This window comes from Canis lupus, chromosome 30 (assembly GCF_011100685.1).
Source record: "Canis lupus familiaris isolate Mischka breed German Shepherd chromosome 30, alternate assembly UU_Cfam_GSD_1.0, whole genome shotgun sequence".
Classification (NCBI taxonomy): Eukaryota; Metazoa; Chordata; class Mammalia; order Carnivora; family Canidae; genus Canis; species Canis lupus.
In genome coordinates, this window is record NC_049251.1 from 17,075,812 (window position 1) to 17,093,654 (window position 17,843).

At 37.4% G+C, this 17,843-nt stretch overlaps 1 protein-coding gene across 2 annotated transcripts in view; it reads left to right on the forward strand.

Annotated features, from left to right (window-relative positions):
- The window catches only part of AP4E1 (adaptor related protein complex 4 subunit epsilon 1), a 55,096-nt gene extending 39,270 nt beyond the window's left edge, over positions 1-15,826 (forward strand). For both annotated transcript variants that reach the window (XM_038580414.1, XM_038580415.1), the window contains exons 16-21: positions 289-412; positions 3,995-4,253; positions 7,810-8,367; positions 9,768-9,958; positions 11,507-11,664; positions 12,676-15,826. In XM_038580414.1, the coding sequence (XP_038436342.1) occupies positions 289-412; positions 3,995-4,253; positions 7,810-8,367; positions 9,768-9,958; positions 11,507-11,664; positions 12,676-12,836 (1,451 nt within the window). In that variant the 3' untranslated portion in view covers positions 12,837-15,826. The remainder of the gene's footprint in view (positions 1-288; positions 413-3,994; positions 4,254-7,809; positions 8,368-9,767; positions 9,959-11,506; positions 11,665-12,675) is intronic.
- The last annotated feature ends 2,017 nt before the right edge of the window (positions 15,827-17,843 follow it).

A 17,843-nucleotide genomic window follows, 5' to 3' on the forward strand; every position in this document is an offset into this window, starting at 1 on the left:
TATTTGTTTATTTGAGAGAGATAGAGAGCATGAATAGGGAGAGGGGCAGAGGGAGAAGCAACAGCCTGCTGAGAAGGGAGCCCAGTGTGGGGTTGGGATTCCAGGACTCTAGAATCATGACCTGAGAAAGGCAGATGCATAACTCAGCTACCCGGGTGCCCCCCTTTCATTGGATTCTAATCTTCAGTTATTTTATTTCAGGAGTGAATGATAACTGATAATTTCTTTTTCCCCCTAACTTTTGCTTTGTTTTAAATACGAACTTCTGTTATTGTTTTAAAATTCTAGTTCTCAATTTTGAACCATATGGACTCTCCTTTTCTTCATCTGGCTTCACTGGACGACAGTCTCCTGCTGGCATTTCCCTTGGTTCAGATCTATCTGGGAATAGTGCAGAGACTGGACTGAAGGAGTAAGTTCTTTTCTTATTAAAATCGAAAACATAGGAGTATTTAAAGGTCTTTAAATGTAGGATGTTTCCTGAGAGCTAAATTCTGCATGGGCTGTTGTTTCAGTTGTTTTCTGGTTATTGCTTTCAAGGTGTATAAGAGAACTTTTAAGAGAGTTTGCTTATTTCCAAGATAGCATAATGTCTATAGGCTTCTAACACATAATGATGGTGTATATGTTATTACTGTGTATTGTGTGTATATGTGTCTATGTATACATGTTTGTTTAATACACATATATTTGTACATATATATGTATACACATATGTATACATATACATTTTTTAAAGATGTGAGAACTTTTATACACAGGTGAATATTCAGCATATCATTCTACATTCCTTATAATCTTACAACCATTTCATTGAAAGATTGACAGATATGAACATAAAATAAGATGACTGACTTCATTTAAGTAAGCTGGATACTTTCTTCAAAATGTTTTCAGAGCTTCTTTCCTGCCAACATGAAAATTGGTGATACATTTATCTAAACGTCTTATGTGGAGCTAAATCTTCAACCATTTTAGGTAGATTTTGATTTGGGAAATATAAATAAATTTTAGAAACATGATTAAGTTAAAAAGTGAGATAATATATATGCAGTGCCTCATAAAATCCAATGCATAGTAAGTGATTGATACATTGTAGCTGCTACTATTAATACTGATTGTCATTGCCATCATTATCAATATCCAATAGCTCAGTTAACCAAATGAAATTAGTGATCAGGGATCCCTGGGTGGCGCAGCGGTTTGGCGCCTGCCTTTGGCCCAGGGCGCGATCCTGGAGACCCGGGATCGAATCCCACATCGGGCTCCCGGTGCATGGAGCCTGCTTCTCCCTCTGCCTGTGTCTCTGCCTCTCTCTCTCTCTCTGTGACTGTCATGAATAAATAAATAAAATCTTTAAAAAAAAAAAAAAAAAAAGAAATTAGTGATCAATCCGAATAACTTTGGTCAGTATATTGATGTGACATAAAATAATGAAAATGGTGCTTTGTGAAGGAGCTTCAAAAAGAGTTAAAACATTTTTAAAAATTTTATTTTTATTCCAGTGTAGTTAACATGCAGTGTTATACTAGTTTCCGGTATACCATATAGTGATTCAACAGTTCCACATATTACTCAGTGCTTATTAAAAAATGTTTTGAGTAATGGCAGCTTTGTTGGAATAAATGTAATAAAATCTCAAAGGTGACAGCTTTGAAAGATGATATTTGAATTTTGAGTCCTCATATGTTCATTATAGAGTCAGTCACCTTATTTTATTAATGTTCATCTTTGCATTTGTCAGTCTTCCAGCATGATGGTTGGAAGAAGTATTTATCAGAAGAGTGACTCATAGATTATGAGGAATATAGGATGATATGCTGAATGAAATTCTTTCTTAGCTTCTTTTTCCTGCTCTGTTGACATTCTTTTCTTTCCTAGACATTTAATTTTGATATTCCAAGTATGGGGGACAGATGATTTGTGAGCATTTGATGGTAGAGGTGGTAGCAATTATGTGCCCCAATCAGAACACCAGGACAAGGGAAAGAGGGGACAGGAAGCCTCTAAACCCAGGGAGGAAACTTAGTCTCTTTTACAGGCACAACAGGTGAGAGCATCTGTTTGTTTAGTACTGAACTAAGATCTGGAGGACTTGACAATCTTTGTAAATCCTATACATACACACGTACCATACTCTCAGAGAAATGACATTTGGCTGAGTTGCTAAAGAATTATACATATGCTGTGTTACCATGAAGTGGAACGTGAGGGATGAATTTAAAATTCCTTTCCAAAGAGGACCACAGCTCACACATCATTTCAGATTAGGCACCTGTGTTGTAATTAACAAGGCAACTCAGCTTTAGAGAGGAGACAGTCGCTCTTCTGCAATCTCTGGCAAGCTGAGAATGAAGTAGTAGCAAGCTCAATTTAGAATTTCTTACCTTAGGCCCTATTTGGGGGCTATCTTAAAAGGGAATTCCTAGAGCTGAGTTAAAGTGTATCCCTAATCTTTTGAAGGTTAGCTTGGCTAGAATTTACATCTGTGTTTGAGTGATCTGTTTAAAAACAATACAAAGGTATACCACGTAAAACCACGAATTACATTATTGTTGTAAAAATCCAGGCAAAGATGACTCATGTTTAAAAAAATTCTTTTACAGAAAAAAAATTCTTTTACAGTATGTTTCATATCATAAAGAAGCATATTTTGTGCCCTTAGTTTTCCTGTCTTTTAGATGGCTGATATGTAATCCACGACAGAGAAAAGTTTTTTTTTTAAAGATTTATTTATTCATGAGAGACCACAGAGAGAGAGGCAGAGACACAGGCAGAGGGAGAAGCAGGCTCTGTGCAGGGAGCCCAATGCGCGATTTGATCCTGGATCCCAGGATCACGCCTTGGGCCAAAGGCAGACACTGAACCACTGAGCCACCCAGGTGTCCCCACGACAGAAAATTTATGTTGATAATAGGCATGCATGCAGATGAAATATGCCAGAAAAATCTTTAAAGTAGCTTGAGGCTCCTTTTAGGTTTATTTTTCCTCTCCTTTCCTATTTTGTTTCTTTTGTGAATTGGATTCCCTGGGGTGTGCATTCCATCATGGATTTAGCATCAGAATATTGAGTGGCACAACAGCCTGGGTGGCTCAGCAGTTTAGCGTGGCTCAGTGGTTTAGGGCCGCCTTCAGCCCAGGGCCTGATCCTGGAGACCCGGGATTAAGTCCCACGTCAGGCTTCTGGCATGGAGCCTGCTTCTCCCTCTGCCTCTCTCTTTCTCTGTGTCTCTCATGAATAAATAAATAAAATCTTAAAAAAAAAAAAAAAGAATATTGAGTGGCCTTGTGATCACCACCTGTGGAAGGAAGGAGAAACAAGCAGGTGTGGGCAGAGGAAGAAGTTAAGATGCAATGCAGTCTAACAGCAGCCTCTGCTGACCCCATGGGGAGCTCAGAAGTTAGAGTGGCCCTTCAGAGTTGTCCTGGGTTAGTCCCACATATGTGGCCAGGACTCCATACTTCTGTTCAACAGCCCACTAGTGTGGGCTGCCCAGGAGGGGATGGTCTCAGGCGAGGTGTCCCTCTGCAGCTGAGGCTGTCCCAGAGAGGGCTGTACTCCCAACGAAGAGGGCAACATGTCCTTTATTGAAGAATGATCTGGATAGGGCATCCCAGTGTTCATCACACTTAACCTTTTTGTTCAACTGATATTTAAATTATTAGTAAAACTTGGAGAGTTGGCCTTTTTTCTTCTTAAAGAATATGTTTTGATAAACAGGGTTACAGAAACACTGTGGGCATTTATGAATCCCTTTGAGTTGCTGCTGTTGAGCATCCTAGAGATGCCTGTCTTGGGGCTCAGTCTCATGACCTGGAGATCACAACCTGAGCCAAAATCAAGGGTTAAAGATGCTTAACTGACTGAGCCACCCAGGTACCCCTGAAAGCTGTTTTAAGAGGCCATGGCAATGATGTGTTTTTAAAAATGCCTCAAGAAAGTTACTCTTCAGGAGTTATTAAGTTGACTTAATTGTATTATTAATCTCCTTAGGACAAATAGCTTGAAGCTGGAAGGTATAAAGAAATTGTGGGGGAAAGAGGGCTATCTTCCTAAGAAGGAAGGTAAAACTGGGGATGAAACTGAAGCTCTGCCTGTTCCTCAAGAGAGCATAATAATGGAGAATGTAGACCAAACTATAACAAAAAAGGATCAGTGTCAAGTCCTTACCCAATCTAAAGAGGAGAAAGAAAAGCAGCTGCTGGCATCATCGTTATTTGTTGGGCTAGGATCAGAAAGTACAATCAATTTGGTAAGTAGTCTGTTTTATTCTTCTGAGAATCTGTGTCCCTGCCTTGTACAAAAAAACTGGCTCTATAGAAGTTCTTGGCTGTCACCTTACACGCGGTGGGAAATGGCTTCCCCAGCTCCAAAGCCACCAATGACACACTTTATATATTCCTGAAAGAGAAATTCTAATTGGTTTAGCTTGAGTCAGGTATTTTCTGTAGTCCATTCAGCTGGGGCAAGGGTCAGGGTCCAAATAAAGTTACAGATATGACCACTGGTATTACTCCCATGGATGGATAGGACAGTTCTCAGTGGGAAGGGGGCTTAATGGAAGTATTGGCATTAATAATAGTTCAACAATTTTGATGTGTCTATGGAAAAAGTAGTTCTCAAAATGGTATTTTTAATAGTAAGAAATAGATATCTAACAGTAGGAGAATGGGTATATAATTATGTTCGCTCAGAATATTACTCAGCCATTAATTATGGTAAATCTTGCATTTATTTAAAATAAAACATACATGTGATATATTAAGCAAAAAGGCAGAATAGAAAGTTTTATTTATACTTTGTTCATAACTGTTAAGAAGATAAAAGTTATTGGGGATCCCTGGGTGGCTCAGCGGTTTAGCGCCTGCCTTTGGCCCAGGGAGCGATCCTGGAGTCCCGGGATCGAGTCCCGCGTCGGGCTCCTGGCATGGAGCCTGCTTCTCCCTCTGCCTGTGTCTCTGCCTCTCTCTCTCTCTCTATGTCTATCATAAATAAATAAAAATAAATCTTTAAAAAAAGAAAAGAAGATAAAAGTTATTGAGACAAAGAATTATGCAAAAATGAAAACTACACTCGGGCATTATGATTTTCAAAACTTTTAATGCTGATATATTATTATTATAATTTTTTATTAAAGAATGAAAAATTGGAGTAAAGGACAGGTGCTATTTTTGAGCATCTGAGAATTCCATGTAATTTTCCATCTGGTGGACTGATGGACCTACCTGGTACAAAATTGTGATTAGAGCTCCATTTTCTTCAGGTTTTTTTTTTTTTTTTTTAAGATTTTATTTGTTTACTCATGAGAGACACAGGGAGAGAGAGAGGCAGAGATACAGGCAGAGGGAGAAGCAGGCTCCATGCAGGGAGCACGACGTGGGACTTGATCCCGGATCTCCAGGATCACGCCCTGGACTGAAGGCAGTGGTAAACCACTGAGCCACCCGGGCTGCCCAATTTTCTTCAGTTTTAGATCATTCCAGTTCTTACATCTTCTTTCTCCATTGGTGGAATTTCCTCTCCATTCCTATGCTTTTTGCCTGTTTTCTGTCTCTTTTCTGGACTTCATTTCTATCAGCCTTGATATTCCCTCCTAAGGAAAAAAAAATCAATTTCAAACTATTAATAAGTAATGGATCTTAATGCTGTCTCAGCATTTGCATTTCAGCAGCAAGGTGACTTACTTTGGGTTTTTAAGATGTTCCAGCTGGCTTCTGTAAGGGTACCTGTGAATGCCCTAGACCCGTGGGGTGAGTTCTTAAAGATCAGCATGCACCAAAAAAAAAAAAAAAAAAAAAAAAAAAAAAAAAAAAGATCAGCATGCACCCAGGCTACGGAGCCCTGATTTGTGAATCCCCTGGCTGCTGTTGAAGGATTCCTGCCCTCTTGACAAAGTGCAGAGCTTTCAGTTAAACAATCTTTCTCAAGCGAGCATTCAGTGTGACAAATGAATTATCGGGCTTTTTTTTTTTCTTTTTTTGGTGGTGGGCTTGATACCAGAAATATATTTAGGTTATTTTTCCACTTAAGGTATAGTAGGTCCTTTATGGGTTAATTTTTTTACATAATTCACTCTAAGGATCAAGGCTTGCTTTTTTTTTTTTAAATTCCCCTCACCCTTGCCCTTTATTTTATCTTTTTTTTTTTTTTCAGTTTTTGTTTAAATTCTAGTTAATCTACAGTATAATATTAGTTTCAGGTGTAGAATTTAGTGATTTAATACTTAATACAACACCTGGTGCTCATCACTACAAGTGTATTTCTTAATCCCCATCATCTAGTTAACCCCATGTCTCTCCCCTCTTGTAACCTTCAGTTTGTTCTCTATAGTTAAGAGTCTGTTTCTTAGTTTTCCTTTCTTTTTTACCTTCATTTTTAAAAGTTATTTTCTCTGAGGTCTAGGTTGACTATTTCTTTTCTTTATTTAACAAAGATGTCATTCTAGTGTCTTATGGCTTGTGTAGCTTCTGAATAACAGCAGATTAGACAGTACAGAAGAAAAAAAAATAAACTTGAAGATGAAGTATCAAAAATACCCAAAATGAAACACAGAAAAGAGAAAACAAAAAGCAAATGAAGAAACTCAGAGCATCAGAGACCTGAGGAACAATACTGAACAGTCTAATATAGGTCTAATTTGAGTCCCATGGCTGCTTGAAAATGGAAATCCTTCACCCACCCCCCTTGTTTTCGCTTTTGTGCTAATAGAATTTTAGTTCTTGTTTGAGGACTTCTGAATTGAAAGATAGGAGACAAATTCACTGCCAAGAGTTGGAAGAGGTATTGGGACTTGAGGGAGTAAGAGGGCATGGAAGAACTAGAATGATGTGAATGGTGGCCACACTGCCCCAGGGCGGATGGAAATGTGGATTTAGAGTAGTGCCTGCTGCGCTGATTTTATATAGAACTTTGGAAGGCAAGGGAGAACTGTAAGCATCACTCTACTTTTCTTACATAGATTTATAGACCATTCCCCAGAAGTGTTGGTTCAGGGATGGCAAATTTGCCATTCTCATTTCCTGAGTCAATAGGAAACATCACTAGTCACTTATAGAGTTCTTGCCTGCTATGTGTGTGTCAGCCACTGCCAGTTGGTTCTTGAGGTAAAACCAGTTTTTCTTCTCTGTTCATTGACTTGTGTGCCATAAAATCATGGTTACTATAGACTGCCAAACCAGAGTTTGAACCATCCTGTATTTGAGGTTATCTTCTCTTCTACAGGGCAGATCTGGAAACTCAAAACATGACTAGGTTTCTCACTGTTTTTATTTTATTTTAAAAATTTTACTGTTTTTTAAATTTTTTTAGAGAGTACATGTGTGAGCAGTTGGGAGGGGACAGGGAGAGAGAGGGAGAGAATCTCAAGCAGACTCCGTGCTCAGCACAGAGCTGATGCGGGGCTCAGTCTCATGACCCCGAGATTATGACCCAAGCCAAAATCAAGAGTTGGACACCCAATCAACTGAGCCACTGAGGCATCCCTCACTGTTTTTAATTTGTGCAATTCTACACTCTAGCATTCTGAAATTGAACAAGTTTTTAGAATTGTTCACAAATGACTTTTTGACTTTCTTTTTTTGATTTTATGTGTTTTTAATGAGAACTAAGATTTAGCTGATAGTTCAAAGTGAGGTAGCTGTCAGAATTTTAGGGCTTAACATTTATTCATCTCCGATGATTTTGTTAACCTATGCTTTATAGATAGAATTTTAACAAGTTAGTAAATTACTCATTTGAAATTATAGAAAAATGTTTAAAACTCATGACTGGTAGAATGGATTTTTAAATATTATGTTTTATTTTTGCAGCTAGGAAAAGCAGATACTGTATCTCACAAATTCAGAAGGAAATCAAAAGTCAAGGAAACCAAAAGTGGAGAAACAAGCAGTGCTCATAATATCACCTGTTCTTACTTTAGTTCTTCGTCAAATGCAACTTATGAAGATGATTATTATTTGGATACTTTGCAGGATAGAGAAGACAAAGAATTAAATAAATTTTCTCTCAATTCTGAACTTTTGGATTCTGAGTCACTCACAGAACTACCTTCAGTTGAGAAACTCTCCAATTGCAAGCTGTCTTCACCATCTTTGTTTACAGATAACAACATGGAAGGTTTTCACCCTTCTCAGCCCACTGCACCCTCAGTTGCTAATGAAACCTCTTTAGCTTCTTCTTTACTGGAAGAAACTTCAGAGCACATGCATTCAGATCTTGTGGAGGTCTGTCATAATGAAACCATATCAATGTCTTCTTACAAAATTTGGAAAGATGATTGTTTATTGATGGTATGGTCAGTTTCTAATAAGAGTGGTTTGGAATTGAAAAGTGCTAACTTAGAAATTGCTCCAGCAGAATATTTCAAGGTAAGGTAATGAATGGTTCCTTATTTCTGCCTTAAATGGACAATGCTTACTTAGTATTTCTGCTGTTGGCTCTTCTGATGGTTTTAAATTTCATCCACATCCTTTTCTCTTTAGCAAAAAAAAAAAAAAAAAACCCCAAAGGTGTGACAGGATTTTTTAATTATTTTTGAGTAGGGGTGAATTATGCAAAAGAGATAAAACATCATAAAGATTTTCCAACTGTACTGGGGAAGGCCATAAATACAAAGTGAGTATTGATAGGGCATAGTAGTTAAGAAGGGAGGCTCTTGACTCAGATTGCTTGGCTTTGAATCTTGCTTCTGCTACTTATTAGCTGTGTTACATGGTCAGGTTATGTAACTGCTTTGTGGCTTTGAGTTTCTTCACATTTAAAATGAAGATATTAATAGTGTCTGCCTGTTACTGTAAGGAGAAAATGAGTTAATATCTGTAAAATGCTTACAGCAGTACCTGGCACATGGTGTTACTGTGTTATTATTTTCAGTGTATATTTTGTGATTTTTTTTTGCACTCTTTAAATGTCTCATTCATTCTTGTTATAAATACCGAGACAAAGTTCTCAGTTTAACAAAGCAGAACATCAAGGAATAAGAATATTAAAGAATAAATGTGTATACTGTCTACTGCCTTTTTCTTTCACTGATTTATTTTTCTGTACTGAGTGCTTGGGCATCAATTTTATTTCTTCCCTAGCTCTAAGAGATTGCCATTGTGATTTCTGGAAATATGTTTAATTATATTATGGTATGGATATGATGTCCTTGGTGGAATTATAATGAGATTTGACCAGTAGGTCAGTTATTTCACAAGACTGACCCAATTTCTCCTATGAGCTACAATATGTTGAATGGGATATTACCTGAGCCACTGACCAGGGCAGAAGTTCCTGACTCTAGATGGGCATTAGGATCACCAGTGGAACTTAATAAAATAAAATAAAATCCAATCTAGTTGCTTGGGCAACTCAACCCCCATAGCTTGAGTAACAATGTAGATTGAGAAGGGAAGACACCTGTGTGTGTGTGTGTGTGTGTGTGTGTGTGTGTGTGTGTGTGTGTTTTAACTCTCCTCACTTTAAACATATGGTGCTAGCCAGAGTTGAGAACCAAAAGATTCAAGCTTAATAATTTTTTTACTATTGTTGCTAAATTTTACAGATTTTCACTGCAATTTGTTACACAACCTTTACCTGTATTCTATTTCTTAATTACCTGTGTTAGTGAATTTTTCTCAAGTGAAGTTGTCATTTTCATAATGTGGTTTGTTTTTAATGTCTCACAAAAGTGTGTTATTCAAACTTCAGTGAAATAGAAAATTGGTATTCATATGATAGTCTGTATTGATCCCTTCTTCAGTACTTTTATTACTTTTATTTACAGATCACTGAGCAACCTGGATGCTGCTTGCCTGTAATAGAAGCAGAAAGCATCAAAACCTTTCAGTATAATGTGCAGATGGAGAAACCTTTTACAGACGGGAATCTTACTGGTTTTATAAATTATCAAATGATGGATACTCATTCTGTTCAGCTTGAATTTTCTGTAAACTTATCGCTATTAGATTTCATTAGGTAAATATTTTCTGGAATATTAATTCAAGGTATTCATTCAGCAAATATTTATTAGGCCTTTTCTCTGGAGAGAAACATTGTGCTAGGTGCTAGAGAATATAATTCAAAACTAGATACAGTCCCTTCCTTTAGGGAGTGTTCAGTCTTAGAGCAGAGAACACATCACATGAATGCATATATAGTCTTGAATTGTGCTGTGAAGAGAAAGTAAATGGCACGATGAGCAATTATAATATGGGACTTGATTTAGGTTGAGGTTGATTACTAATCTTGGAAAACCTCTAAAAGAACGTAATACTGAACAAATGTTTAATCTGAAATAACTTTAGAGAATCTGCCTGGCTTTTTAAAAAAGCTTTTGAAGCTTCTCTCATTTATATTTCATATATTTGATTAACTCTTTCATAAAATCTGTTTATTAAGCTTCCGAGATCTGTAAGCAAATTACTCAGGGTTATTAAACTTCTATTAGAGATATAATAAGTATTTAGCATCATACTAGGCACTCTGCAGTGTTACCAAATAATTGAAGACAGCTTCTTCACTCTTCCTTCATTTAGTTTTATGGTAATATTGTACTGTATTCAGACATTTTTTAGAAAAAGCCACGTGAACCAAGAGTGCAGAATACGCATGAGTATCTGTAAAGTTCTTTAACCTTCACACATTCACTTGTGTTACACTGTTGTAATTTTTGCCTACTCTTTAAAATCTTTTAGTAAGAACATGTTTCTCTCTCTGTCAAAGAGTGTTTCTGCCTTTGGTGCTGAATAACGTAGAATCCAGCCTTCTAAGAACTAACATGTTCTGACTGTAGGGGTGTATCCCATGGTGAGCATTAGTAACCTGACCAAGCACAATACATATGATAAACAGGTCTTCTGTGTGTATTAATAAAATCCTGTGTATCTAAAAAAAACAAAAACAAAAACAAAAAAATCCTGTGTATCTTTAAAAAATATTTTTCCTAATTAAAGAATAAATGTATAATTATTATAAAAATTCAGATGGTATAGAAAAATATAAGTAGAATATAAAAGTTCCCTATAATTCTACCCCCACTCTAGAGACCCAACGTTAACTATTTGATCTTAAGTGTCATGAGACATTTAAAAAATACATTTGTTAAAATCCTTTCCACGGTCTAATTTACATAAGGTGCTAGATCTTTGTATTCATACTCTGTACAGGATGTAGTGTCTTATTATCCCCAAATCCAAAGTATATGTGAAAGAAAGTTTTATATTTGAATGATTCATGAAATCACTTTGTAAAATTTTACTGAAATGACTAATGCTCAGATAAAGAGAGAAGTGAGTGATTTATTGAAAAGACATTTACACCTTAATAACATCTTTTTTTCAGTATTTTCATCAGTTTGGAGTATGATGGTAAGCATTCTTAACATAGTTTAAAAACAAATTTTGTGGGACCCAGATTTACAACGATTGTTTTATTCTCATGAGTCATTTGAAATGTATTTGTTTGTTTGTTTAGAATTAATTTCATTCTTTTGGACATAAATCTAATTTTAAAAATTATTTTCAGACCGTTAAAAATCTCAACTGAAAACTTTGGCAAACTCTGGTTATCCTTCGCAAATGATGTGAAGCAAAATGTAAAAGTGTCAGAATCTCAAGCTGCTCTGTCTTCTGCCCTAAAGACCCTGCAACAGAAACTAAGACTTCATGTTGTTGAAATTATAGGTTCGTAGAGTTACATAAAGACAATCTTGTGTTATAGGGGCTTTCTCACAGAGCACGAATCAACTTTTACGAGTATCAAATTTCTTAGAGCTGTATTTCCTGTTATGAGTATCTTTCAAATGAGTGTGTTGTTCAAACTAAGTATTTTTTTTGTGTGGTAAAACATAACAAAATTTTCCATTTTAACCAATTTTAACTGTACAGTTCATTGACATTAAGTACATTCATATTGTTGTACAACTGTTGCCACCATCACTTCCAGAACTTTTCCTCTTCCTTAACTAAAATCCTGTGCCCTTTAAACACTAACTTATCATTCCCTCTAGCTCTTAGTAACACCATTCTTCCTTCTGTCTCTATGAATTCAATTACTCTAGGTGTCTCATATTAGGTGAATTATGCAATATTTGTCCTTTTGTGACTGGCTTATTTCACTTAGCGTGATGTCTTCAACGTTCATTCATGTACCATGTGTCAAGATATCTTTCCTTTTTAAGCCTGAATACTATTCATTATATGAATATACCACAGTTTGTTTATCCATTCATGTGTTGAAGGACACTTGGGTTGCTTCTGCCTTTTGGCTACTAGGAATAATGCTGTTGTGAGTGTGAGTGTACAGCTATTTGGTTTCAAGTCCCTGCTTTCAGTTCTTTTGGTTATATAATTCTATATTAATTTTTAAAGAAACTACCATATGATTTTCCACATTATTTGCACCATTTACATTCCCACCAGCAGTGCACAGAGGTTCCCAATTTTCCACATCCTCACCAACGGTGTTTATATATACATGAAAGTATGTGTGTATGTGTATGCATGTGTGTGTGTGTGTGTGTATGTATATGATATATATATCATATATATATGAGTAGTTCCTTACATTTCCTTACTGATCAGTGATGTCAAATATCTTTTCACGTGCCTATTGGCCATTTGTATATCTTCTTTGGAGAAGTGTCTATTTTAGTTCTTTTGTCTTAGGAATTTTTAATTTTTGTTTTGTTGTAGGCAACGAAGGGCTTTTGGCCTGTCAACTGCTCCCATCCATCCCCTGTTTGCTGCACTTTCGAGTTCATGGTGATGTATTGGCCTTGTGGTTCAGATCCTCCTGCTCTTCTCTTCCTGACTACTTACTGTATCAGTGTCAAAAGGTGATGGAGGGATCCTAGCAGAAGCTCTGTTGATATTTTACTCCATCAGAATAAATGGTTTACATAGATAAACTTATTTACCAAAGTAAAAAGAACTCTTGGTACTTCTAATGAAAATGGGGATTATTATAAGCTGTGGTTCTTTGTGTTTTCTTTATGAATCGTGATCAAGAAAGGTCCCCAAGAAACTGTATCCTTAATCTTTTACTCAGGATTGTACAGTATGTTTGGGTCCCAAAAAAGTGACCTAATGTTATAAACTGTTAATGATTTATATGTCACTTAGTGTAGAGGGACTGAAAATATTTATTTTGTTATAAATAATTTTATAGCAAATTTACTGTAGTGTTAGTTGATTTGTAGTAAAACCAAGTCTCTGTTCTCCACATTAATTGAAGGGAGATGGACATGGCATTGATAATCCCAAACCTAATTCGTATTTGGTTTTGGAATGCAGTATTAGCTTTTTGATAGGCAAGTCATTACTTTCAATTATGTTTTGCTTAGATTGGTATTGAACTAAGTTGGCACAGTACACACTAACAATTCAGGAGATCCATGAGCATGCTGGATATTGGGGGGATTCAGTCTGTGATATAGTTTTTATTGTGGATAACTTGTTACACATAATTGCAGATAATTTGGCTACAGAATTTGTCTGTTTTCCGCTTGCATTTATTTTTAAAATTTAAAGTGAATCACTATTCTTATTTTAGAAACCCAGAGCCATTTACAAAATATTGTCATATGGAAACACAACCCATAAGAACACACAGTACTAAAGCAAATAGATACAAAAGAACTTTTTAATTATGGTGAATATCTTAGTTACCAGTTAGGTCCAGTTAGGTCCTTTTGACAAACTAATTTTGTGAGTATAAATGGCAAAACCATCTTTCCTGGCTTTTGAATCCACTAGTACTGAGTGGGTACAACCAAAACAGTGACTGCTTAAGTATACCATACAAGTTCTTCAGTAAAATTTATCATTTTCGTGTTATAGTTTGCCTTTATGGCCTGTGTCAGAACTCTTCTTAGTAAAGAAGAAGTTAAGCCTCATATGAATGATGGACCACCATCTTGAGATTGTATGTTAAAGTTAAAAACCGAAATAGTAAGTATTTTATAAAATCTTATGGTGCTGTGGAAAATATTTATTATTTCACTTTTTCTGACACTTCATGGGGACTGTTCTAGTAATATAGTTTTAAGTCATCGCAGTTAGTTTTCTGGTTAATTGGCACTGCTTATCATCCAGGTGTAGAATTTTGGTTTAAATGATCTGACTAATCATAGCTGATGAAGATTATTAAGGGAGTTCCCCAGAGATGATGGATTTCATTAGTTTTTCATGTCTAGTGTTTTCCTCCCTAAAAACAAAAGTGCTATTTTTAAAAATTAATTTTAATATTATTCATTTTAAAAAATGTGATATCTTGTTAATTTCATGCTTTTAAAAACATGCAGTAAAACCTTGCTACAAGAGCAATGATAGGTGACTGGAATTTCCTGCTTAGGTATCTTTAGGTATCTCCTTTTGGGTAGAAAATTTGAATCATCTTCAAGCTCCCAGCAGTGTCATGGTGAAGGGAAAGAGGTTGGTCTCTCTGGGGTGTAGTAGACACTGGTGGCTAGACTTAACAGCTTCTTTATTTCTACCTCTGTCCACAGCTTCCTGCCCCCGCCCCCCCCCCCCACCACCAATTCTGCTCTTATTCTGACAAAGAAATAGGATTACCCTCTCATTTTGTAGAGAAATGCAGTGTATGGCAAAAGAGGTGCTCCGGTTTTTTCGTATCCTTCTGTGCATTAAGGCTGGGTTGAGTATGGCACAGTGGGTGGAAGGTGCCCAGCAAGCAAATGGACAACTACCTAGGAGAGATTAGTGAGCTGTAGTGCTCCTTGGTTGCAAGGTTGTTCATGAGTGGCAGCGTCAGTTGTCATGAAGGACATGGCTTGGCCAACAGAGCTATCTGATGGTGGGAGATGTGTAATAGTGGGTTGGGGCCGGGGCCATCACTCTGGCCTGCCAAAGGGAACATAGTGCCACTTTTGTTCTTTCTGAACTCACTAAATGAAAAGTAGGGTGAGTTTCCATGGAAATATTTAGTAGAATGTTTACAATGTTTATATTTTTACAGTTTTAAAGCAACAGTAAGAATAGGTTTTAAAGAGTTTCAGAGCAGCATATATTCTGCCTAAATTAACTCAATGTTTTAAATTCTAAATCAGGTGTCACCAGCCTTTTTTGCGTTGCAGGAGATGTGACTACAACGTAGGGAGAATGATTTTTGTGGGTAGATGATTTCTTTGCCTTCTAGTCACAGTTGAGTCAGGTGAAGGGGCGGCATCTGGAGTAAGGGCGAGGGTGCTACGCAGCTGTGGGAGTTCTGCGCCAGGCTCCTTCACGGAGCGTGCAGGTGGCAGCAAGCATGGGTCTTGGGGGAGGCTGGCGGGAGGGCACCTAGCAAAGCCTTAAGAGCAGGTGAATGGAGTAGGATCAGGCACCCACCAGAGTAGTCCATGTGGAGGCGGACAGATTGGCTCAGGGGAGAGTGGGCCCTGAGGCAGGGTCCTGAAACTGCAGAGGGAAGCCAAGCAGTTACGAAGTGCTAATGTGCCAAGCATGCCAAGCACAGCATGTGCTCTGTAGAGAGGCAGTATTTTAAACTGTAAAATACTAGCCTCTACCAAAACAATTGTGCTGAAGATGCAGTATTGTGCTTTTTCTTTTCTTTCATGTCAGTAATATTGTAAAATATTGAGCTCTGTCTTCTTTTTTTATGGGTGTAAATGTGGTCTTTGTCTCATGATCGTGAGCCCCTGAAAGTGCACTGAACCTATTCGCGTGTCTTTAAGGTGTTTTGCTGTGTTAAAATTTTAGGAGAGACAAATGCAAATGAGAATAACAACCTAGTAGGCGTTAATTACCTTATTTTGGAGTTGAATTCTGTAATTGGAAAAAATTCAGTTAAATATGTAATAAATACAAAATGATCTATACTGTTCTTTGGTCTGTGTATTTTTTTGTTATCTAAATAGCTGAATAATAAGTAAATACTATTCAGTAATTTGATAGGGTTAGTGAAAAAGAAAAGAAGCAACTGGAATAGGATGAAAAGAATAAGTTACTCATCACAGCCCCAAAAATTGTGGTCTGATTAAAAGAAAGATATTGGTTTCTGTGTAACGTTCAAAGAGAACTTTGTGGGCTTCAGACAGGTTAGAGTGTAGATTGATCTCAGTTGCAGGCCTCCTCTCCCTTTAAGAAGCCCTTTAAGACCTGGCAGCCGGGTGGCTCAGCGGTTTAGCCCCGCCTTTGGCCCAGGGCATGATCCTGGAGACCTGGAGTTCAAGTCCCATGTCGGGCTCCCTGCATGGAGCCTGCTTCTCCCTCTGCCTCTCTCTCTCTTTCTCATGAATAAATAAATAAAATCTTTAAAAAAAAAAAAGCCCTTCAAGACACTGAATCTTGTGGCATCTCTGCATGTGTATCCTAAAACACAGAGCTAGATCAAAGATGGCATTTGAATCTCACCGATTTATGTCTACTATTGGCTATAATGTATAGCAGACAAATTTTTAGAGTTGAAGCCCCATCTTTGGAGCATTGAAGGTAAAGGAGGCTTAAATGCACCACACCCACTGCAGAAATTGAGGAGAGGGGCCTCTTGCAGGGAGGGGAGGGACCTGCTGTCCAATGGGCCAGGGTTAATGATTGTATGGAAGTTACTTGTTTATGTGTATGCATAATGAGACTGTGAATTTTTTGTGGTTAAGGACGATGTGTATGTTTTATGTTCCTTTTGACTGATACATAATAGGTATTCAGTAATAGGGGCTCAGCTTACTGAATGAATGACTAAGAAGACTTGTCCCCTCAAAATAAGTAAGCCGAGACCAGGTAATACACAGGGATTGATTTTAGCAATCCTGTTGCTCTCCTAGAAGTAAAGAAAAGTGATCTGACCTAGTTTATAGTTAAGGGGTCAGCAGAAAGGAGTACTGGTGAAACTAGCTTGTGCCATTTTCTACCAGGTGGGAGAGAGGAAGCACGAGTGCTTGATGGTACCATTACCGGCCTGAGGGCTAGGGCGTCTGAAAAGTTGCCATGCCATTTAAGAGCTCTCTCTGCAAATACAGTGTGATTACAGATAGATTTTATGACTTGGAGGAGGACTTTTCTGCATTATGGCAGATGTCCATGAAGTTGTACTGATCTAAAAGAACTTGTTCTAGGACAGAAAGCAGTGGACATTTGATCAGTGAAGCTAAAGATGGGTAGCTAATAAATATGATAAGGCAGATCTACCAGCTAAGTTAGCATTACCTGTTTCTCTAGAAGAGTGAGCCTTGTGGTAATGGGAGGGTACATTGGCAAGGCCAATAGCATCAGGAAAGTTGGGGAAGAACGGGTCTTCTGAATAAAGCAGCAGGAGACAATTACTTAAAAGGAATTGTGCATTTTCATATGCATCACATGGGAAACTTTGTGGTAGGTGCCTGGATCCAAGACTGGAGGGTACCCAAAAAGATGTGTCCAGAGAATTTAAAGATTGTGTCCTGGATACAGGGAAGACGGACCTGGGCAGGGGGGAATGGCAGATTATGTCAAACACCATGAGTTTCTTGGAGCATTCTTTTAAGTGGTTGCAGCTAGATTGTGGGCTTCTTTCCAAGAAAGGAATCAATTTTCTTTAGTTATTTTAAACTATTTTCCTAAGTGGATGAGTACTTTTCATTCCCCAGAACACATTGCCGATGCCACTAAACAGTAGTTGACCTTAGAACTACTTCCTTGATGCGATCTGGTGAGACATGGCCAAATGGGCAGAGACTTGAGCCCAGAGATGTTTTGTATTTCAGTGAGAGAAAAGTACTTGGAAATCTGTTTGATTTCACATCTCTATCCCTTATATTGTGTGACAAGTTGAAAGTAACAGAGGCAAGGTGTGCTGTATTCTTAGGGGCAGGAGTTTGGTCTAAATTACTACTATAAAATTTAGTGAAGTTAGGGCAAAACCA